General features: G+C 33.9%; 2 protein-coding genes across 2 annotated transcripts; one reads left to right on the forward strand and one right to left on the reverse strand.

The window, feature by feature from the left end:
- The first annotated feature begins 10,896 nt into the window (after positions 1-10,896).
- Positions 10,897-12,437, forward strand: LOC138322043 (carbohydrate sulfotransferase 5-like). Its single transcript, XM_069266099.1, has 2 exons — positions 10,897-10,934; positions 11,627-12,437. Exons 1-2 carry the CDS (start codon positions 10,897-10,899, stop codon positions 12,435-12,437), a joined length of 849 nt encoding a protein of 282 aa, XP_069122200.1.
- Positions 12,438-18,634: 6,197 nt separating this feature from the next.
- LOC138320382 (uncharacterized) lies at positions 18,635-24,823 on the reverse strand. Its single transcript, XM_069263315.1, has 6 exons — positions 24,749-24,823; positions 23,756-24,151; positions 23,003-23,416; positions 21,931-22,014; positions 21,232-21,414; positions 18,635-19,418 (listed from the first exon to the last, which is right to left on the reverse strand). The coding sequence occupies exons 1-6, from the start codon at positions 24,804-24,806 to the stop codon at positions 19,330-19,332; spliced, it is 1,224 nt and encodes a 407-aa protein (XP_069119416.1). The 5' UTR covers positions 24,807-24,823; the 3' UTR covers positions 18,635-19,329.
- Positions 24,824-25,565: the final 742 nt, after the last annotated feature.

The raw sequence follows: 25,565 nt of genomic DNA on the forward strand, positions 1-25,565 counted from the left end.
AGACTTGATTTTATTAATTATATAATCACTATACAGTGTCGTTTAGGTGATAAATAAGCTATCTATTAATTATAAACATAAGTATGAAGTTTTGGGGATATATGAATTCAATCACCATCTTATAATTAGATTCTTCTATATTCCTAACACTATAATTACGTTAGAGTTAAATCTACCCAGACCTATATGTACAACCTTGTAGTTGTAAAACATAAATCTGTTTTGTAAATTCGTCAATACGGCAAAATTGGATTACTCTCTCGCTTAATAATCTTACTTTTGATATAGAATACAGTATCCATGACTGGCTCAAAAAGTCATCGGTTGATGACCAATGGCTAATAAGCCGATATGGACATGTTTTGGTCTGTATCCCATGGGTGACGGTAACCCTTTCATTAAAAACTGGATCCAATACCAGTAACCATTTGAAACCTAAAAATATCCTGTATATAAATACAATTTTTGGCAAAAAACCATCATTCATATAATATATTTAGTAATTATAAGATGTTTATACTGTTATATAATATAAACAATACTTTATTTCCTAGGTATTTTCCATGTACTAGTTATTACTTAGGGAGAGAGCTCATATAGGCTATGCCTGTTGGTCGATCATTTTTCAAATATTTTTCAAATAAAATTTGTTGAAATTGAAATGACAGGTTCAATTCCGTCGAAGCTTTGACACAAGAAAGTGTAACAACATTCAAGAATGATACGGAACCGAGCATTGAATCTTGAGGACCCATTATCAAATTTTCTGAGTATTCGAGTTATGCGATGGGTACCCAATACCAAATCTTATCTATCTTTTGAGTATACAAGTTATGCGATGGATACCCAATACCAAATTTTCTGAGTATTCGAGTTATGCGATGGATACCCAATACCACATTTTCTGAGTATACGAGTTATGCGATGGATACCCAATACCAAATTTTCTGAGTATACGAGTTATGCGATGGATACCCAATACCAAATTTTCTGAGTATACGAGTTATGCGATGGGTACCCAATACCAAATTTTCTGAGTATACGAGTTATGCGATGGGTACCCAATACCAAATTTTCTGAGTATACGAGTTATGCGATGGGTACCCAATACCACATTTTCTGAGTATACGAGTTATGCGATGGGTACCCAATACCAAATTTTCTGAGTATACGAGTTATGCGATGGGTACCCAATACCAAATTTTCTGAGTATACGAGTTATGCGATGGATACCCAATACCAAATTTTCTGAGTATACGAGTTATGCGATGGATACCCAATACCAAATTTTCTGAGTATACGAGTTATGCGATGGATACCCAATACCAAATTTTCTGAGTATACGAGTTATGCGATGGGTACCCAATACCAAATTTTCTGAGTATACGAGTTATGCGATGGGTACCCAATACCAAATTTTCTGAGTATACGAGTTATGCGATGGATACCCAATACCAAATTTTCTGAGTATACGAGTTATGCGATGGATACCCAATACCAAATTTTCTGAGTATACGAGTTATGCGATGGGTACCCAATACCAAATTTTCTGAGTATACGAGTTATGCGATGGGTACCCAATACCAAATTTTCTGAGTATACGAGTTATGCGATGGGAGCACCAAAATATTTTTAATTTATAGTAATTATACCATTGTAAGTTCAACTATATGAGCAAACAAGTAAGAATTCACTAAGGTTACACATTTCATTAACTCGTTAAAAATTCAGTTGAAAGAATGTATTTTGTCAGACTGTTTCATGGAACAAAAAAGACAAATGAACAAGATGAATTATGTATTGACGTACATTTCTGCTGAAGAATATTGACGAATAATGCATACGGGCACCTGTCGTTGTCGTGTCATGTATTGCTTTACGCCGGTAACATAACACGAAATGGTGTTTGACTATTTCTCTTAGCTCAACATTTCTTTGAAAGAGTGAGTAAGGTCATCCTAATATTGATTATGAAGTGTATTAAGGAAATCTGCGCTTCATTCAATTGAATGTGAAACTCGAACACTCTCTAAAGTAAACTAAAATAGCACCTTTTCTAGAAAATTTGAACTATTGATATATTACAAGTGTATTTGTTCTATACATTAATGCCGGATTTATCATTGAAAAACTATTCAAACCTACTTCGGACTTTATTCTACACCATTTTTGAACGAGCGTCCTTACTATTTAAAATTGATCTTCGTACTTGCAGAGTGTTCTGAAAATTGAGTGTTGATAAAATCAATATAAAATTGATTTTAAAAGTAAATGTTATGAAAACCACCACAAAACGATCACAAACAATCTATTGATCTTAAGCGAAAAAGATAGATATTCGATATTTGAAGACGTCTGTTTTCGAAGACAATATTTAAACTTTTAAACCAAACTCACCAAGTTTAAATACAATGTCTACTTTACATTGTTTTGTAATAGCGAAAGATAAACTTCTCGGCGACTTTTTAATGTCCTTCTTGATTAGATTCTTGTAAGACTTTAATCAATAAGTATATCAAATGTCAAGTTCATTCCACAATATTCTTACAGTCCAGGTGCTCACATATCAAGTTATAACAGCAGTTTATAGTAATTTAGAAAATTAAGTAAAATTTAAATTGGTATGCTAACGCTGTTTCTATACACCCTCCACGAAACTTGTTATTCAATCGCAAAACCATCTACCGGACACGAAATAAACTGCCCTTAGGATGTGTATCGCCGGACGATTATTGTCTTTCTAACTCTTAGAACAAGACATGTTGTGAAGCGTTGGCAATGTCGTGGTGAACATCCAGAGTAATTACCTGTTGTAAAGGTAACAGTTGTGTCCTGATCAGCTTCCCCAGATGTCCACTGCTGCCTAGAGCTTATACCCACAACTGTCACAGTCAGTAACAACCTGGACTGTATTGGTGAAAGATGGCGTTACCACTTTGTCGAGTGTACGGGTACCTTCTTATCACCGCCTCTGTAGGCATTGCACTAATACTGCTAATACGTAAGTTAAAAGTTCATTTATATCATGACTTTATTGGTTAGAATATTTTATTACTGTTATATGTTAGAACACTAGGTATGGAAACCGTAACATAATGTGCACTTTGCACGAGTTATATCGTGTTAAATCGTTGTCCTATACTAAAATTCGAAATTTTTCGACAGTGTTTAAGTGTTGAAGGCTTGAAATTAGAAGGAAAAAACAATATCTGCAATAATATTACTTTAAAGGTGTAAAACTAAACGTAAAACACCGAACTAATATAACGATTAGAGGTAGGTCTTGATTTCTTATAAATGTATTAAAATACGTTTCCTCTCCAAACACAGTTTTGCTTCCCAGAATCGTGTGTGTATCAGTATAAGTATAATATCTTTTTCTCTTTGCTTCCCAGAATCGTGTGTGTATCAGTATAAGTATAATATCTTTTTCTCTTTGCTTCCCAGAATCGTGTGTGTATCAGTATAATATCTTTTTCTCTTTGCTTCCCAGAATCGTGTGTGTATCAGTATAAGTATAATATCTTTTTCTCTTTGCTTCCCAGAATCGTTGTGTATCAGTATACTTTTCTCTTGCTTCCAGAATCGTGTGTATAGTATAATATCTTTTTCTCTTTGCTTCCCAGAATCGTGTGTGTATCAGTATATATATCTTTTTCTCTTTGCTTCCCAGAATCGTGTGTGTATCAGTATAAGTAGATATCTTTTTCTCTTTGCTTCCCAGAATCGTGTGTGTATCAGTATAAGTATAATATCTTTTTCTCTTTGCTTCCCAGAATCGTGTGTGTATCAGTATAAGTATAATATCTTTTTCTCTTTGCTTCCCAGAATCGTGTGTGTATCAGTATAAGTATAATATCTTTTTCTCTTTGCTTCCCAGAATCGTGTGTGTATCAGTATAAGTATGATATCTTTTTCTCTTTGCTTCCCAGAATCGTGTGTGTATCAGTATAAGTATAATATCTTTTTCTCTTTGCTTCCCAGAATCGTGTGTGTATCAGTATAAGTATAATATCTTTTTCTCTTTGCTTCCCAGAATCGTGTGTGTATCAGTATAAGTATAATATCTTTTTCTCTTTGCTTCCCAGAATCGTGTGTGTATCAGTATAAGTATAATATCTTTTTCTCTTTGCTTCCCAGAATCGTGTGTGTATCAGTATAAGTATATATATTTTTTTCTCTTTGCTTCCCAGAATCGTGTGTGTATCAGTATAAGTATAATATCTTTTTCTCTTTGCTTCCCAGAATCGTGTGTGTATCAGTATAAAGTATGATATATTTTTCTCTTTGCTTCCCAGAATCGTGTGTGTATCAGTATAAGTATAATATCTTTTTCTCTTTGCTTCCCAGAATCGTGTGTGTATCAGTATAAGTATAATATCTTTTTCTCTTTGCTTCCCAGAATCGTGTGTGTATCAGTATAATATAATATCTTTTTCTCTTTGCTTCCCAGAATCGTGTGTGTATCAGTATAAGTATAATATATTTTTCTCTTTGCTTCCCAGAATCGTGTGTGTATCAGTATAAGTATAATATCTTTTTCTCTTGCTTCCCAGAATGTGTGTATAAGTATAATATCTTTTTCTTGCTTCCCAGAATCGTGTGTGTATCAGTATAAGTATAATATCTTTTTCTCTTTGCTTCCCAGAATCTTGTGTGTATCAGTATAAGTATAATATATTTTTCTCTTTGCTTCCCAGAATCGTGTGTGTATCAGTATAAGTATAATATCTTTTTCTCTTTGCTTCCCAGAATCGTGTGTGTATCAGTATAAGTATAATATCTTTTTCTCTTTGCTTCCCAGAATCGTGTGTGTATCAGTATAATATCTTTTTCTCTTCTTCCAGAATCTGTGTGTATCATATAAGTATAATATCTTTTTCTCTTGCTTCCCAGAATCGTGTGTGTATCAGTATAAGTATAATATCTTTTTCTCTTTGCTTCCCAGAATCGTGTGTGTATCAGTATAGATATATATTTTTCTCTTTGCTTCCAGAATCTGTGTGTATAGTATAATATTCTTTTTCTCTTTGCTTCCCAGAATCGTGTGTGTATCAGTATAAGTATAATATCTTTTTCTCTTTGCTTCCCAGAATCGTGTGTGTATCAGTATAAGTATAATATATTTTTCTCTTTGCTTCCCAGAATCGTGTGTGTATCAGTATAAGTATAATATCTTTTTCTCTTTGCTTCCCAGAATCGTGTGTGTATCAGTATAAGTATAATATCTTTTTCTCTTTGCTTCCCAGAATCTTTGTGTGTATCAGTATAAGTATAATATCTTTTTCTCTTTGCTTCCCAGAATCGTGTGTGTATCAGTATAAGTATAATATCTTTTTCTCTTTGCTTCCCAGAATCGTGTGTGTATCAGTATAAGTATGATATCTTTTTCTCTTTGCTTCCCAGAATCGTGTGTGTATCAGTATAAGTATAATATCTTTTTTCTCTTTGCTTCCCAGAATCTGTGTGTGTATCAGTATAAGTATATAATATCTTTTTCTCTTTGCTTCCCAGAATCGTGTGTGTATCAGTATAAGTATAATATCTTTTTCTCTTTGCTTCCCAGAATCTTGTGTGTATCAGTATAAGTATAATATCTTTTTCTCTTTGCTTCCCAGAATCGTGTGTGTATCAGTATAAGTATAATATATTTTTCTCTTTGCTTCCCAGAATCGTGTGTGTATCAGTATAATATAATATCTTTTTCTCTTTGCTTCCCAGAATCGTGTGTGTATCAGTATAAGTATAATATCTTTTTCTCTTTGCTTCCCAGAATCGTGTGTGTATCAGTATAAGTATATATCTTTTTCTCTTTGCTTCCCAGAATCGTGTGTGTATCAGTATAAGTATAATATCTTTTTTCTCTTTGCTTCCCAGAATCGTGTGTGTATCAGTATAAGTATAATATATTTTTCTCTTTGCTTCCCAGAATCGTGTGTGTATCAGTATAAGTATAATATCTTTTTCTCTTTGCTTCCCAGAATCGTGTGTGTATCAGTATAAGTATGATATATCTTTTTCTCTTTGCTTCCCAGAATCGTGTGTGTATCAGTATAAGTATAATATCTTTTTCTCTTTGCTTCCCAGAATCGTGTGTGTATCAGTATAAGTATAATATCTTTTTCTCTTTGCTTCCCAGAATCGTGTGTGTATCAGTATAAGTATAATATCTTTTCTCTTTGCTTCCCAGAATCGTGTGTGTATCAGTATAAGTATAATATCTTTTTCTCTTTGCTTCCCAGAATCGTGTGTGTGTATCAGTATAAGTATAATATCTTTTTCTCTTTGCTTCCAGAATCGTGTGTGTATCAGTATAAGTATAATATCTTTTTCTCTTTGCTTCCCAGAATCGTGTGTGTATCAGTATAAGTATAATATCTTTTTCTCTTTGCTTCCCAGAATCGTGTGTGTATCAGTATAAGTATAATATCTTTTTCTCTTTGCTTCCCAGAATCTGTGTGTATCAGTATAAGTATAATATCTTTTTCTCTTTGCTTCCCAGAATCGTGTGTGTATCAGTATAAGTATAATATATTTTTTCTCTTTGCTTCCCAGAATCGTGTGTGTATCAGTATAAGTATAATATCTTTTTCTCTTTGCTTCCCAGAATCTGTGTGTGTATCAGTATAAGTATAATATCTTTTTCTCTTTGCTTCCCAGAATCGTGTGTGTATCAGTATAAGTATAATATCTTTTTCTCTTTGCTTCCCAGAATCGTGTGTGTATCAGTATAAGTATAATATCTTTTTCTCTTTGCTTCCCAGAATCGTGTGTGTATCAGTATAAGTATAATATATTTTTCTCTTTGCTTCCCAGAATCGTGTGTGTATCAGTATAAGTATAATATCTTTTTCTCTTTGCTTCCCAGAATCGTGTGTGTATCAGTATAAGTATAATATCTTTTTCTCTTTGCTTCCCAGAATCGTGTGTGTATCAGTATAAGTATAATATCTTTTTCTCTTTGCTTCCCAGAATCGTGTGTGTATCAGTATAAGTATAATATCTTTTTCTCTTTGCTTCCCAGAATCGTGTGTGTATCAGTATAAGTATAATATTTTTTTCTCTTCCAGAATCGTGTGTGCTTCCCAGAATCGTGCTTCCGAATCGTGTGTGTATCAGTATAAGTATAATATCTTTTTCTCTTTGCTTCCCAGAATCGTGTGTGTATCAGTATAAGTATAATATCTTTTTCTCTTTGCTTCCCAGAATCGTGTGTGTATCAGTATAAGTATAATATCTTTTTCTCTTTGCTTCCCAGAATCGTGTGTGTATCAGTATAAGTATAATATCTTTTTCTCTTTGCTTCCCAGAATCGTGTGTGTATCAGTATAAGTATAATATCTTTTTCTCTTTGCTTCCCAGAATCGTGTGTGTATCAGTATAAGTATAATATCTTTTTCTCTTTGCTTCCCAGAATCGTGTGTGTGTATCAGTATAAGTATAATATCTTTTTCTCTTTGCTTCCCAGAATCGTGTGTGTGTATCAGTATAAGTATAATATCTTTTTCTCTTTGCTTCCCAGAATCGTGTGTGTATCAGTATAAGTATAATATCTTTTTCTCTTTGCTTCCCAGAATCGTGTGTGTATCAGTATAAGTATAATATCTTTTTCTCTTTGCTTCCCAGAATCGTGTGTGTATCAGTATAAGTATAATATCTTTTTCTCTTTGCTTCCCAGAATCGTGTGTGTATCAGTATAAGTATAATATCTTTTTCTCTTTGCTTCCCAGAATCGTGTGTGTATCAGTATAAGTATAATATCTTTTTCTCTTTGCTTCCCAGAATCGTGTGTGTATCAGTATAAGTATAATATTTTTTCTCTTTGCTTCCCAGAATCGTGTGTGTATCAGTATAAGTATAATATCTTTTTCTCTTTGCTTCCCAGAATCGTGTGTGTATCAGTATAAGTATAATATCTTTTTCTCTTTGCTTCCCAGAATCGTGTGTGTATCAGTATAAGTATAATATATTTTTCTCTTTGCTTCCCAGAATCGTGTGTGTATCAGTATAAGTATAATATATTTTTCTCTTTGCTTCCCAGAATCGTGTGTGTATCAGTATAAGTATAATATCTTTTTCTCTTTGCTTCCCAGAATCTTGTGTGTATCAGTATAAGTATAATATCTTTTTCTCTTTGCTTCCCAGAATCGTGTGTGTATCAGTATAAGTATAATATTTTTTCTCTTTGCTTCCCAGATGTTGTACAGTAATAATATCTTTTTCTCTTTGCTTCCCAGAATCGTGTGTGTATCAGTATAATATAATATCTTTTTCTCTTTGCTTCCCAGAATCGTGTGTGTATCAGTAAAGTATAATATCTTTTTCTCTTTGCTTCCGAATGTGTGTATCAGTATAAGTATAATATCTTTTTCTCTTTGCTTCCCAGAATCGTGTGTGTATCAGTAAAGTATAATATCTTTTTCTCTTTGCTTCCGAATCGTGTGTGTATCAGTATTTAATATCTTTTCTCTTTGCTTCCCAGAATCGTGTGTGTATCAGTATAAGTATAATATCTTTTTCTCTTTGCTTCCCAGAATCGTGTGTGTATCAGTATAAGTATAATATCTTTTTCTCTTTGCTTCCCAGAATCGTGTGTGTATCAGTATAAGTATAATATCTTTTTCTCTTTGCTTCCCAGAATCGTGTGTGTATCAGTATAAGTATAATATCTTTTTCTCTTTGCTTCCCAGAATCGTGTGTGTATCAGTATAAGTATAATATCTTTTTCTCTTTGCTTCCCAGAATCGTGTGTGTATCAGTATAAGTATAATATCTTTTTCTCTTTGCTTACCAGAATCGTGTGTGCATCAGTATAAGTATATCTTTTTCTCTTTGCTTCCCAGAATCGTGTGTGTATCAGTATAAGTATAATATCTTTTTCTCTTTGCTTCCCAGAATCGTGTGTGTATCAGTATAAGTATAATAAATTTTTTTTGTAATGCGGATAACATTAACATGTGATCACATTAAGAACATAAATCGGAATTAGGAATGAGCAACCATTTAAAAATCATTTAGAACTTGATCAAATAAAAACAATATTATAGGCAGATCCTTTGGCAAATGATATATGTTAGTTCATAACAAACATCTTAATTATAGAGTAAGTCATTCCTCAATTTCATCTATCTTGAACGACAACATGGCACATGAAATGCATTTCAAAGTAAAATATATATATTAAATTTTGCAAAATGTAGTCCTATGTTTAAGCAGTGAATCAAAGACACAATAGTGTGAAACACTAATATACCGGTGATATTTCGACCCATTGGGTTTAATACAGAGACTTGTACACATCTGGTTATAATGTAAGAAGGTATAAATCCCATAAAAATATCAATATTTAGGTAACGATGCACAAATTAGGAATACCTAAATTGTACTGGTGTATGCTTATCTTTCCCCAGTTAAGTTTTGTCTATTATATCTGTATTCACAGTACTATTTAATTATATAATGCTGTTTTCTACTTGTTCTAATATTTAAGACAGTTCTATAATTTATAAAATACCGTCATCAATACCATTTCTTTAAAGTCGACTACGCGCACATACGATTTGATCCCGAGAAAAAAAATCACTAACAGGCACAGTAGAACAATATCGCTATTAATTAAGATATAATCCATTATGAAAAAAAAAGATTTAATTGTTATGAAAAGGCAAAATAAAGACACCCAAAACAATTGGTCTGTACAAAATGACTTAGTCCCAACGATCATTCAAATGTCAAATGATTATCCTTCGATAAAACTTGTTTTCCTTATTTAGAAGGACCGTTACAAATGAGTGAGATACAAAGAAGGTGGTCGTTAATCAATGAAGATAACACGGATGTGATACCACAAGGTATAATACGAGCTCAACCATCAGTCGTATGTACAAGTGATACAACCAGAGATCCATTGACTTCTACCACGGATCCAAACCAGTTAGTGCAGACTGAACAACAACAAAAACACCAAGGTAGATATTAAAACATTAAGTGGAACAACACATTATCACTCTGTCTGTACTGTAAATTCTTAATTTCGGTAATAAGTCAATTAATTTAAGCATTGTTCGCGAGTGGATTCTCCCAAACGTTTGCAAAAAAAAAGTATTTAATAATCCGATGAAATTAAAAAAAAAATTGACACCAATACTTATAATGAATTTTCCAGACAACTTGATAAAACATGTTTACACATACGATCCTATTGATTGTTCAAGGGATTATTTTGTTCAAAATCAATACGCAACGTCAAGGTTTTTATTGCGACGTCAGGTGTCCGCGCCATTCTCGGAGGTTTTCATAGTAGTTTGAAAAATAATGAGTCGGCCAATCAGTAAAGCAGATTTAGTAACAAAGAAAAAAAAAGAAAAAAGTTACGGCTCTTCACATGAACCAGTTCGCACGTTAAATTTATCTTAAGAAAAGAAATCCTTCAGATAAGAATTAAGGTTTTGCTTTTTGGTGTATTGTATTATAATCCAATATTGATTTCATGTTGTTAGGTCCACTTCCGGTTATGATACTAACATACATGCGCAGTGGTTCCTCTTTCACCGGTCAGATTCTTCAGGCAGCACAATCAGCTTTCTACTGGTTCGAACCAATGCACAAACTATTCAGAAACTTCACGACAAAAAAAACATTCCATTTTTTGAACGGAGAAAATAGGTAAGGATATACTATACTGCAAAACATTTCAGCTTAAAGGGACAAATCAGTAAAGCGAATTCTGATACATAATCACGAAGCAAAATATGACATAGATGTATTGTTCTACATTCCCGAATCATATGAAACATATAACAAGAAATATGGACAAATTTCACGACATTGTTAAGTATTTTGATCGATACCGTTGAAATTCCAAATCGTTGATCAATACGATTAAGGAGGTGCAACATGTACGCTGTAATCATATCTGAGCCAAAGTCACGCACGTAAAACAAATGCATTATATAACTACTGAGGAGTTCATGACATCATTTTAGACAAGAACATGTATATAACAAGGTAAATGCACTTATGTAAGAGCGATTTGAGTACTTCTAGACAAAAGTTTCTTTACTACACTGGCAAGGGCCAGAGTTCGACATACAAGATATCCGACCACTATGTGTAATAGGCGGACTGTAAGCGAGTTTGAATATTTCACATACATTTCACTACAGCGGGCTTTTCTGGCGTATCACAGTAAAACCAACTAATCTAATTTCTATTAGAACTGGTCTGTTTCCGAAATTTGTACAAGTTTTAATGTACTCTTAGACTGAATTGTCCCTTTAACAGGAATTAAAGTACAATTAAGTTATAGGAAAATATATCATTTCAACGCACAACCATTTGATTGGATAGTTCATATTCGCCATTTGCTTGTATGTAGTAACAGTTAAGTATTGCACAGTTTTCATGATGCTTCAGAAAGTGGTCAGAAGATATCCCGTCTATCAAACATTTTAGGGGGTTTGTATATGAAATAGAACGTTGAAGCTGAACGTTCAAGAGAAATTACTAATTACGTTATATATTCAAATTGGTTTGCCATTTCATTTTTGAGCTCATTTAAATTATAATATTTCGCCTTTTGATGTCAATGTTATGAGCTGATTTAATAACAATCTTCTTATTTTAGAGAATTTTCAATACGGGAGGATGCCGCTAGTTTTACTGCAAGGGCGATCTTTTCCTGTAAATTAACTGGGCTTCCGTTGGACGTTCTGACAGATGGATTTCTCACGCATGGAAATGAGAAGACGTCACACCAACTCATGTCCTGTTTGGCATCGTTCAGACGACTATCGTCAGAGCCAAGCATGGCGTTACGGAGATGTATACCAGACTATGAGATGATCTGTAACAATTCAAAACACGTGGTAATCAAAACAATACGAATGAGGATGTCTAGCATGGAGAGACTCCTTGTCAACTTCCCCAGACTGAAAGTTATTCATCTGATGAGAGATCCTCGCGGCACAGTAAGATCACAGAAGAGATACGGAGGATTTACTCACTCTTCTAATGACACCGAATCCGTGGAGAATTTCTGTAGGACAGTTTTACGTGATGTGCTCGATAGAGAGGATTTACAAAGACGATTTCCAAATAGAATAATGTCTGTGTTTTATGAGGATATAGCTAAACATCCAATCACAAGTTCAAAGGAGCTTTATAGCTTTTTAGGTATGAACTATACAAGTGAATCTGAGAAAGAAATTTTGCATATGACTTCATCCGGAATCGCGGAAAAGAATTGTGGAGCGTTGTGCACTAACCGCTCCAATTCTTCACAAGAAGCCTATGAATGGAGACATGAAATCAGTATAGGCTTCGTCAAAAAGGTGGATAAAGTGTGTGTAGACTTATATAATAAAGTAGGGTACAATACAATCCCTAACAAAACAGTACTCCAGGATTTACAGTATCAATTACGTAATAATAACTGAAAACATAAGGTTATAAGACATAACCGAAAAAAGTGTAAAAGGAGCTGGTCGGTGTGGTTTGTGTTAAATACGGTCTCTGTCACTCAGGTGACGGAGCATGATTCTTTAGCTCATTTGGTAGTTTGAGTCGGGTTCGATTCCTGGTCGGGGCACTCGGCAGGAATAATATATTTTTTCAAGTTCCTCTATTAAAGTAATACTTTTAGAAATTACACACGTTTCATTTCGCTCGTCAGGATGATGTCCACGGAGGTTGGTTAATTATGTTTAGGATTTATAAATATATGAACGTTTTGATGGATCATTCTACTGGATTATACCAGTACAGCAGTGACCTTTAATGCACATAGCTGTTAATAGGACGTTAATTAATCAAACAAACAAGCAAATTTAATGCACAACAGGACACGAACAGATGGTAAGATGAAAAGGACGTCACGATTGCAAAGATCCACGATAAAATATATGCACACGGTAATTATATTGCGCGAATGTTTCTAATTTCAGAAGACTGGTTTACGAAATGCTAAAACTTTCAATTATTTGTTTTGTAGTTCTATAACATATCACTTGTATAATTACTGCAGTGCTATATCCAATATTATTCAGTGACCCTGAATCATAAATCAAGAACGTTGATTTTATAACGTGATAGATCAAGATGATGGAAATGTTATCGATATGATATGCGTTATTATTCTCCGGGTTGCAGCACACAAGACACAATGGGCTGGTTGGTTTGTAGAACATCTTATCACATAAACTACTTTTCTCATATATGTGACGAATGTATGCTTAATAATTTTCCAGGTATTAAGTTAAACTATGATGTTTCCATAGATAAGATTGTTATGCATATATCACGAATCAAGTGTCTTTTACTATTCTTTATGGGATATGAAAACAAAAATGCTTTTAGAAAAGATATTTTATATAATATGATAGTGAATGAGTTTGCAAGGTGTCTTATACATTGTTTGATAAGATAAAGTAACAATAAAACGTTTCAGAAAATATAAGATATCAAGTATAATAAAAAAATATTTCTGAATGTTTTGTTAGATTTCGAAATCAATACGATACAATGTTTCCTGGATAAAATGTTCATACACTATTTCTATATGTAATGGAACAGGAACTTCTTTACATCTTTTGTTGGAAAGTCAACAGATGAGGGAATCTCGACTTGATCTGTACGGTACCATTAACAGTAAAATATGTATTATGATTGAAACAAATTAGTAAACAAATATAATCTTTAAATGTTTAATATGTTCTATATGTAAGGGATTTAGTCCCAAACATCTACTTATACCAAAGTAATTAGAGAAACTGCTTAGTACTTTAGATGTAGATGATCTGGTGAGGAATAAAAAAAAATAAAAAAAACCATAAATAAATAAATGAATAGAAGAAAAAAAACCATCTTAATAATCTTTGTCACCTGTTCACGGTTTTTGGAGTAAGACAAGTGAATGACGTTAAGAAATATTTGTGTGGGACTTAGCGCGACAATGTCACACGTGTATCATCGATTGATTGTTCCGGTTATAACCAAACCTTGGCCATTGTCAGTAGGATAAATATTTAAACAACAGTCGACACGTTCAGATTATTAATGTTGAAGACAACTTGGAGACAAGGAAACTTGAAAGAAGAAGAACCTGACAATATATGCATATAACGGACGACATTTGCAATGTCTTTTTGGCGGTGGTTACTTTGTAAACCCCACATTGGCTTTTTGATTTATTAATTCTTGAAGCAAATATTGTTTTATATGTATTTCACATATATTTTGTCCTGTATTTTATTGAATTATCATTTGTTGTTGATTTAATAAATATCCTGTCATCCTCTGTGAGGTTGGCCTTATTCATTCAATATGGTTGTTGAGTTTCACATATATTTTGTCCTGTATATTATTGAATTATCATTTGTTGTTGATTTAATAAATACCCTGTCACCCTCTGTGAGGGTGGCCTTATTCATTCAATATGGTTGTTGAGTTGTTACCTGTAAGTGTGTAGATGTATAAATATTCCTATAAATCACTTTACTACCCGATACGGGTGAAATATATATATATATATATATATATAAGTAAAAAAGCACCGTGTCCATGTGATGGTTTCCATATACATAAAAAGAAAACACAACTATATTTGACCAGAGTCAAATGAATAATAAATTTAAAAAGCTTTAAGGTAAGCATGAAACTAAAAACATAACTTTATAAGTAGTTTATTATAATTTGGATTCGTCGAAACTTGTTTGCATGTTGAAATGAAAAAGTAGATATCTTAAAATCAACTTAAATATTTTCATACTTTTAAAAGTTAGAAATGAGATTTAATAGTCTTACTGGTAACATAATGCCATGCATGTCTTTCACAAAGAGGAGAGGGGACTATCACTTTGGTCCGTTTTACGATTGTCACGATTCATATTTCGCGGTAAGTATAAATATGTTAAGATGAATGATTTTCCCCTTCCATACGCCAGCAGATGCAGCACCCATTTTGGATTGTGACTTCTTTGGCGGGAAATATATATAGAAGTCATGTGACTCATGTGGTCATGTGACAAGTCATGTGACTTTAGTGGATATTCATTAAAATTCTTCAAAATGAATGAAATAGCATGTCAAGAATAATTCATGAAGTTTTATGCATAACTGAAATTCATTAAAATTCTTCAAAATAAATTAAACATTTTCATTCATTTTGAAGAATTTCAATGAATATCAGTCATGCATGAAATTTCATAGATGATTCTTGACACATCGATCATGAACACTTATGAATGTTTCATGGATTCATAAAACTTCATGAAGAGTTCATGAGAGTCATTTGATAAATATTCATGAACTTTTTTTCATGAACAACAATCTGCTGATATTCTTGAAAGTTCATAAATCATTCATGATTTTTCATGATGTCGTGAATACCATCTCGCAGGGGTAGGCATTATAGTGATATATTCTAGCACGAAAGTCAAAAGTTCATTTTAAGCATGTATTATTAATTTGGTCATTTTTATTAGTGTTATAATTATTCATAAAACATGATGTCATATAACTTTGAATGTAGTATAAAACAATTTGTATTGAAACCATAACATATTGTTATTTTTTCTCAATGATTGGGATTCTAAGCAAGTGTTTTAGTTTTTAAATCCGGCAAATTTTCGCAGTAATAGTACTGTTTCTTTAAAACACCGACTTAATATAACAAATGCCAAATTTGACTTCTTGTAAATGTGGTGAAACATATTTGCTGTCCGAACACAAATTCAGCCTCGGCGGATCATGTGTGTGCTTCAAATTTGATATCAGTATATATATATATATATAATATCTATTTCCACTTTGTAACGTGGAGGGTAAGGTTAACATGTTATCTCATTAATTACACAAATCAGCATCCGGAATTAATTGTCATATGATTGAGATAACCAGGAAATCTGTATTGACAAAACATTGACTCATAACCCCTTTTACATTTACATATCATAACAAAAAGCTGAATTATACCGTATATTACAAAAAGACATGACACTTACATTTCAAAAGTGATACATATATATATTGAATAAGGTTCAGTGAAGTCGTGTGGTGAATCAATGATCAAAGTCTCAATACAGTAAAACTAATATCGGTGATATTTCGCCCCATTGGATTTAATACATAGACTTGTACACAGCTGGTTATTATGTAGGAAGTTATAAATCCCATAAAATATATCAATATTTATGTAACGATGCACGTATGGGGAATGCCTTGTTTTGAGCATTGTATTGTCAATTATGTGTATACGGTCTACAGTAATCGGATGATGCTTCGCGGTCCATTCCAAATATCGATACCCTACACTATTCTTCGATATAACCACTAAAAGCGTAATCCTTAAACACACGGTTATAAAAAATGTGGGGACCTATGAAATCAATTTGTTATAAGCATAGATCGTTATACATTTAATAGTAACATCTTACAGGCATGGTGATGGGAATTAAAAAATACTACATTATTAACAAAATGTCGTTGTTATCATGTTAGTAATAAACGCAAAGTATACCATGTTACTTATAATTTTAGACTACAATTTAACGTGTTAAATACTTTCAGTATTGCTGTTACATCATGTATTTACAGACACTTTGTCTACTGCACGGGCGTTAGATCTCGCGAAATCAATCGCCAGGGGAATGTATAAATAATGCGACTCTTAATTGTAAAGTAATAATTTAAAAAAAAAAACCCACCATTATCGGTCATGAAAAAGCGAAATGAATTTACCGCAAAAATAGATTGATTTATATATAAGTTGACTTTTTGAAGTTGAAGTGTCTATTAGGACCATTCTAAGGTTCCACAGTTATTGGTCGATTAATTTGTTTCCGTTATTTAGAGGGATTGTTGAATATGAGTGAGATACAAAGAAGGTGGTCGTTAATCAATGAAGATAACACGGATGTGATACCACAAGGTGCTAAACGAGCCTACATACAAGTGGTACAACCGGAGATCCATGTCCTCTAGAACAGGAACGACTGAACAACATCAACAGCGAGGTAGATATTTAAAGTTCAGATTAAAGTGAATAGTCTATAGGACTCTGTAAACTTTGAGTTACGGACTTGGGACAGTTAGTAAATGAATGCGATTCCGAACGCAGTGTGTTGGACAGTTGAATGTTTGTTTAAAAAGAATTGCTTACGAGAAATACAAGGTCATCGTATGTCTGGAAGGCAAACAAATGGATTATAATTATATGTTGTTATATTTGACATTTGTTGCATCAGAAAATGTACCATATAAGCGTATGCAATTTAAACTTGATTTCAGTTATTGAAATAATAATAAGGACGTATATGTATGCAAATGCTTTCATTTCATAACAAATACACGTATTTATTCTAAATAATACCCTAAAGTCAACTCAACTGATCAATGTACCGCTGAATATATGAATATAATTACTTCGTCACCAAAACAATGCCAAGGAAATGGATTACTGTGATTTTTCACGAATCAAGAAAACTGAAATAATGATATACAGATAGATTATTAAGCTCAAAACCATAGCTTTCTCTATCATTTTCATATTTTGTTTTTAGTCCTTTGCTGATTTCCCGTTGGTAGTTCCACTTCCGGTAATAATACTGACATACATGTGCAATTGTTCCTCTTCCACCGGCCAGATGATTCTTAAGGCAGCACTATCAGTCTTCTATTGGTTCGAAACAATGCACAAACTATTCAGAAACTTCACCACAAGTAAAATATTTCAATTATTGTACGGGAAAAATAGGCAAGAATACTTAGCTGTCTTAATGAAAAGTTAATTAGATAAAGATAGATTTATCACATAATCCGCCTGATATCCAGTGATTTCGCCCGAGTAATATTTTTGCGTATGTTCACTAGTGTAATATAACCTGGAGCGATTTTCATTGGCTAGACATTTTATTTTGACGTCAGATAGAAAAAATAAAATGACGTCAGGAAATTGACGTGACGTCAGGATTACGATGACGGCAGAACAAAATTGCGGCCTCTGCTGGATTTTCGGCATACATTTTGACGTTAAATTCTTTGTTATGTAAGTATTTGTTGTTATGTGTTAAAAATATCTTAAATTTGTGTTAATTTCATATGAAATTTTAAGAAACTCGTCTCGAAGTTTTGATTTTTGCTCGCGAAGGCTCGTAAAAATAAAAACATCTTAGACTCGTTTCATAAAACCTCATATGAAATGAGCACTCATGTAAGATCCTATATATGTCAACTATTGTAGAATATATTAAATGCTACAACTACTTCATAACAATGTAAACCTTCACAATGCGAAAACAGTCAGCTTCGGCATTTAGAAATATTCGCTACTACAGAAAGAATGAAATGAAAAACCATGATATAAGATTCCGATCTTGTTATCAGTTGTTTACTGTTCTTGACCTTTTGAACTCCATTAAATGTACTGTCTGCCTTTGGCCTTCACACGCCGGAGGGGTTATTTCATTCAATTTTATTATCGTAAATTGTACTTGTCTCCTTTGTCTTATTGTAATTTCCACATGTATTGTTAATTTTTATGTGTTTCTTGAACAAGAGAAGACAATCTTGACAATTTATTCTGTCTACAGTCAGCGTTTACAGTTTATAATGAAATGCAGAGAAAGAGTTTCATCAATCAGTTTTGAAGCATTTTATTATTGTTTATTATATTTCCTATTTATTGAACACCTCTTTTTAAAGCAATGACAATGATATATAATTAAAACACATGGGGAAACATATCGATTTCTGTTTATAGATGAATTTATACATGCCTCCTTACATTGTCTAACAAACAGCTAGAGAAAGTCATTTGTTTTCCTGACGAGTTGTGCCCAGCTGTTCACAATATACCGCTATTCTATAGACGAAGATCGTGATGCTCTTATAACGAGTTTGATCTCAGGCTTTTGGTTCTAATCCTATTTAATGTTAGGCTACCTTTTACTATTTCTGTAGGGCAGACGCTAAGATTTGACCATAAAATCAAAACAAGAAAAGATTTAGTTGTACCATATAGAATTTTATCAAGAACACATTTAGCTTACAAATCATCATATCTCTGATCGTAATCCATATTGATCATCGACCATTGTATTGTAGATATGATTTATACTACTCGGCAATCTGACTTTATTTAGATGTCTCCTGTCTGTTTCGTGATGAAATCGATTTCAACATTCAGTTATATAACACCATGCTAGTTTACACTTCTCTGTATTTACACCTCCATTACCGCAGTATTGAATACAGTTAGCAATACCTACGATACTTCATCTTTTTGCCCAATAGTTTAAGTTCAATAAACTCGTTTTATGTGATTCGCCGGACTCAGCCTCTTGCTATTCTTCCCTTTCCTCCCTTCCTTCCACTCTTTTTCCCATTACGACGTCGTTTTTTATTCCCTTTGGATCCTCTCTCTAAAACGAGAAAAATGTTTTATTCCCTTCGATTGATACCATAAATATACAAAAGTAGAAATGTCTCACACTTGTCGCAGGTGGTTAGAAAAGACGATCTTTAGCAAAATATATGTTTCAATCGTAAATAAGATCTGTCCTAGTATGTAGGGTAGGGTTGTCGGTAAACCCTGATGTTCTCTGTACTCTATGTTGTAAATACTCAATATCTGTTTTTGTTATAAATTGCTGAGTGTAAAAATACCATGTTCTCCCTATCCGCAAATAATCTAACGCAAACATCCACTGGGTTACATTTATGTATGGTGTGAGTCGGATACTGTTTGACGTCTTTCAAACAAGGCCAAAGCAACTTCATCTGTCAGGCGCGTATCTGGAAGGTTTTGTGTTATACGCAAAATGTAAGGCGAGGGGTCTGGGGGCCACCCGGGGGCCCCCCCCCCCCCCCCCCCCCCCCCCCCCCCCAGTGGGTGCATGGCAAAACTACTAAATTCAACATCCTTTTGGAGGGAGTTCTGTTTTTTAATTTTGAACTTTTTATCAATTATTAACCTTCATCATATTGTACTGCCAGGTATGGTTTATAGTTGTATGTTGTTACAACATACATTACAAATAAAAGGCACACTACCTTTCCGGAGTAAAATTTACAGGTTTCTTAAAAACATTAGTAACATAAAAAAATACATATCAATGGCCGACGATGAGGTAACAACACCAAACATATGCAAGATTTATTCCTTAATATATGATAACTGTAGATCGAGCTTCATTCCGCTGTTTTGCCGTCTGGCGCAGTAGTATTCAAATAATGCGCAGTATTTAGGATGACGGTGGGAAATAAAAGACGAACCGCGTTATGAAAATTAACATTTTATTTATTTTAATTAATTTTTACAGGAAATGATGATGAGTGTAGTATTAACGGTAAGTTAATAACTTTAGTTACTCTATACAAAATTATCGATAAAAAAAATAAAAGCCGTTTTGGAAAGGTAGTGGGCCTGTAAGTCCATAGTTCATAGATCTCAAAAATATCAATATTGTCCGCGCACACACACTTCCAAAAATCGAATTACGCATATGTTAAAATCGTGACTGTTTTTGCATGTGTAAAATTGTATTTTCATATATGCATAAATCGATTTTCACAAATATATAATAGAATCTTAAAATTATATTTTAGTTACAACAGTGGCAGTTATAATGCAACGATCGTTTCTATTTTAAGAAGTATTAAGCGAGTAAAAATTTGAACAAGTCGAAGATATGATTTTTTATTCTAATAAATAGCCTGGATAATATCATGTGGAACTGTATATGAAACGTAGCTACCTCGCTCATACCTCATACAATAGACTGTCATATTGTATGAAGGTCCAATTGTAATGTTTACGATGATTTAATGTTATACGTAGTATAAATTCCAACTAACATCAGAGGAGAAGAAAAGTAATATAATAAAATTAATACTGTACGAAAAACATCCATCTGCATGATGTGTACGCAACTACGTTTTTACGTACGGGTAGATACGTCCCTGTCTGTAATGACCAGCAGACTTCGTATATTATTTGTATTTTCTATTTCAAATCATAGATTAACTATATGATACTAGAACAAGTGCAGAGAAAAGGAACGACACTTATGATTGCCCCGGGTCACTACGACTCTGCCGCCTGAGTCAAATAAGCATGAACCGTCAGCTGAGTACCTTTTACATAAGTGTAACACCGGACTTACTGTACCCTGAGTCAAATAAGCATGAACCGTCAGCTGAGTACCTTTTACATAAGTGTAACACCGGACTTACTGTAGGATTGATGTGGCTTTCTCTTCTTCCGACATGGTGTCTCAATCATGGTCCACGGACTACAGCCGTCTGAGATCTGTTTGGTTCTCACTAATGTTACGTTATACACACGTACCCCTTCCTCTCCTACCCCACAGAAATTCCGGGCAAGTGTTCCTTTCTTCTTTTTGTTATACTTACACTCTAAAACAAATCATGCAAGAGGACATCGAAATCAAACTATTTACATACGTTTTTTCAAATGTTACATAATGGGTTAAAAATATCTATTTACTATAATAAGTATATTTCTGTTGACTTCCGATTGACTGTGACGGCAGGGTTGTTTAGTAGTCACAGCATATTACAAAATGCCTTCTCTCTGCGTCGCGTCGCTAGTTCTTAGAAAACCATATGGGGCGGATGCCAGGTACTGAAATGAGATAGGTTACTGTTCTTCGGGTTATCCGACTTCCATCTACCTCATAACAAGGTTTGTCCGTAAATGATCCTGTAACTAAACAACCCAAACATATCTGTAGGAATTTGTTATAACTTAAAGACAAAGGGAGGTAAACTGTATGAAATCATTAGGTTAACGATATCTCACTAGCTGTGATTTAGTTTACTTTTACAGTTTAAATGTTCTCTCAGATAAATTTCATTCTTGTGATGATATCAAATATCATAATATATGTCAATACTTACTAATGCACTTACTAATGCACTTAGCGCCTTTTCGATTGCCCCTAAACATTTGCCCGCATACCTCGGCGCCAGTTGGGTTTTCGTTCGTTTTCAAAACTATAAATATAAACCAAGATCTAAAAAAAGCATTATATCAAAATACTACATTTAATTTACTAGTAGATATATATAATGTAACATGCTTAAGGTAGAAAAAGGATGAAGTATAAAAGATTTATATTCATTACTTCTCCCAAACATCCTTACAGTTTTTTTGTAAATGAACGAACATTATATATTTACATATGCATTCTTTATGAACCGTGAGTAACACTCACAAGTAAGTGATCCTATCCTCCACATTTACGTTTTAACATTAACTCTTTCCGTACCTTTGTCGTCTTATAACTTCTTTCTATGCATTTCTTCTCGTATACCCTTTACGTTCATATATACAATGTAGTGCAGAGACTTTTTTATATATCAAAATCTATATAAATTTTTTTTTTACCGAAACTTGACGATTTGTCTAGATTTGTTCAATCATGTTTGATGGGGTAGGGAGATAAAGTGATACAAGACTATGCTTATTCATATCCTCCGACAAGCTCATTACGAAAAACAATGCCTACCTAAAAATATGACTATATATAACTATTGACAGCATTTATTTTATTCCGAAATAAAAGTGGAAACATTATGAACGTGCGAATCACCTATTTATACTTGTAAGCGTCCAACTATTCTTAAACGTATAGATATTTTAGGGATAGCTTACTCCACTCCAATTATTGTGGATATAAAGCACGAGTTATTGTGACATTTTGAACGATTGCATTTGTCCTAGCTTTGAAACAAAATGTATATTTTGTCAAAATCATAACTATCATAAATATCATAGATATTTCAAAAACCTTCATGTAATTCGTTTCCAGGTACAGTTAAAGATTACCATACGGATAAAGAACTGGGGTATTAAAAGTCTGGTGAACCGTAAGGTTAAATGTGAGAAAAAATGTTTATGTTAGAGCTTAATAAAGTGGTCTTATCAACCAGGTGGTCTTTATACAGAGGTGGTCGCTAAGACAGGTAGTCATGTACTCACATTTAAAGCAGATAACAAACCCAGCTCCAGCAATCCGGGAATCGTCTTTGCTATGGCGGCCAACAGCCCTCTCAAGGCTTAAGACTACCTTTTGTCCAGCTGGAAAAATGTGAACGACAGGTGAGCGATTGGTGTTGAACTCAACTACTTTGTCTTTAGATACAGCACGAAGGTTCTCGTATTGCGGCTGGATGTCCAGGTAGACTACAGACAAAGCCAGTCTAGTGAATCCGCCGTGGTTACTCAGAAGGTGAGGATGAAAAGTTTTGTTACACGCTGGTACATCTTCATTGGCCGTCTTTGTGGTATAGAGATAAGGCCAAGCTTCGTGACTTCGAACCACGCCATGTCGTGTTGTGTCTTCGTCTATATCTATTTCAAACGTCTTGGTGTCATCACACATCTTATGAATCACTGCGGGAGAATAAGAGGGCTCAGTTTTTTTAAAATCATCATATTATAATTCTTCTAAATGTTGACTAATATATCTATCCCTGTTTCTAATTATTTACATTATTTTATAAAGCTCTGTGACATTTACACTAAAGTCTTTTTTCACGATTAACAAAAAAATCAATATGGAAGTCCCAATTTGTCATAAAGTTTCTTACACATTCGCCCATAAGTCTTCAATGGTATCCTTGGTTTACGATTGATGAAAACAATATTGCACAACCAAAAAAATGCCAAATAAATGGAGGGACTATATATACATGTATATTTATACAAAAATAACTGATTGATCTGCCTTACGTGTATCTTTGATGCATTGCCAGCTCCTAACATGTAAAGACTGGATGCATTGTCCTAAACAACTTTCGTCGTCGTCGAGGTTTCTTATGATCACGGGGAGTTTTGGATATGACACTGTGCACATATTCTTCCAATAACACTCGCTTTTCTCGATCATCATTTCAGACGTTAGTCCAGTACAGGATCGCGTAGCAGGTATGCCTTGTATATCTGGGTTGTATATGGAGTAGCCTGGCTGGCACGAGAGCTTAGCAAATGTGCATTTCCGTCCACTCTTAACGCAAACGGTGTTGTGTTGACATGTGCCACCACGTGGAAAGCTACTTCGTCTGGAGCTGGCGGTTTCTCTGTAGTTAGCATTGTCGCACAGAGTTAAACCAGTACAAGGACGGAAACCTACAACAAACATGTTGGTGTAAGTCGGTGAAACAGAACTTGCAAGGTATACCCTTTATATGTTAAAATCTAAATAAAATACAGGCAAAATCAAAACGTTAAAGATAGATACCATAGTGCACAGAATTGCATCAGGGTAACGAATCCGAAACCCAAATAGGACAACTGCAAGATACTGGCTGTTATGAGATGAATTTTCTTCAAATGTCCCGGTTTTCTCCCCACCTTCTCAACCTTAAACGGCATACCTTAATTTACCTTGAATTTTATTAGAGTTTGAAATAATAGCAAACAATGATAATAAAAACCATTTACCACAAATGTCCAATGTTAGTAATCATGGGTAGTAAATAGGTCAGACATCCCGAGTTCGATTTTAACCAGAAATGAACATGTTAAATGTTCCTATACATTGTCATTCTTTTGTACAGACTAAGTATTGGTAACAAATCCACATGTCCCTTGTAGCGGGACATGACAACATTTTCTAGCTATACAATAAATAAACCAAAATGCTATCATAAATGTCAAAACATAATTGCTTTAGATATAAATAAAAGTTAAAGCATACTAAAAAACACATTCGGAAATACGTACCTGAGATAACGGAAATGACTAACAGCACAAAGCGCGCTGTTACCTTGGCAGCATCCATCGCGGCAAGGCCGTCTCGCCGGGTCTGCGATTCCAGGGGACCAATGTTTACATTTTACTGTAGTGGATACAGAATCTTATCGGTACGCCGACAAACATACTGCTGCATTTCCTTGCCTATCACAGCTATCATAAATAATTTGTCAAAGATGAAGCTCCCATCGCAGCATTTTAAGCGAAGATTGGTTTTTTGGTTTTATCAGTTTAACGACCTATTGCCAGCCAAGGTCTTTTAAGGACATGCCGGATTTGTTCGTGGAGGAAAGCCGGAGTACCCGGAGAAAAACCACCGAACAGCGATCAGTACCTGGCAACTCGCCGAAATAGAATTCGAACTCGTGTACCAAACCATTTTTCATCCTGCTTAATTTCAATTGATTTTATGAAGGCCCCATTTGAAACAATCCTTTGACAGTTAGGTGAGCGTTCGACCTTGTCCTGTGCGAAAACCTCTGTGTCCACTGGCTAGTCACATGTAAATCACTATAAAAGTGATTCTGCTACTGTTATCACACTTATGATATTGTAAAACCTTGTGGATATGATTTTACAAAATTCTGTGATAGGGTTTTACAACAGTCTGTGATAGGGTTTTACAACAGCCTGTGATAGGGTTTTACAACAGTCTGTGATAGGGTTTTACAACAGTCTGTGATAGGGTTTTACAACAGTCTGTGATAGGGTTTTACAACAGTCTGTGATAGGGTTTTACAACAGTCTGTGATAGGGTTTTACAACAGCCTGTGATAGGGTTTTACAA

The sequence above is a fragment of the Argopecten irradians genome, chromosome 4 (genome assembly GCF_041381155.1).
Source record: "Argopecten irradians isolate NY chromosome 4, Ai_NY, whole genome shotgun sequence".
Taxonomy (NCBI): Eukaryota; Metazoa; Mollusca; class Bivalvia; order Pectinida; family Pectinidae; genus Argopecten; species Argopecten irradians.

What these genes read in the sequence shown, in the direction of transcription:
- LOC138322043 (XM_069266099.1), top strand. Translation starts at nt 10,897, where the DNA reads ATGTACGCTGTAATCATATCTGAGCCAAAGTCACGCAC. An exon ending in TCTGAGCCAAAGTCACGCAC is followed by an intron (nt 10,935 to 11,626) that starts GTAAAACAAATG and finishes TTCTTATTTTAG; the next exon opens with AGAATTTTCAATACGGGAGG.
- LOC138320382 (XM_069263315.1), bottom strand. Translation starts at nt 24,806, where the DNA reads ATGGATGCTGCCAAGGTAACAGCGCGCTTTGTGCTGTTAGTCATTTCC. An exon ending in GCAATGCATCAAAGATACAC is followed by an intron (nt 23,417 to 23,755) that starts GTAAGGCAGATC and finishes ATTCTCCCGCAG; the next exon opens with TGATTCATAAGATGTGTGAT. An exon ending in GTTTGTTATCTGCTTTAAAT is followed by an intron (nt 22,015 to 23,002) that starts GTGAGTACATGA and finishes TTATATTTATAG; the next exon opens with TTTTGAAAACGAACGAAAAC.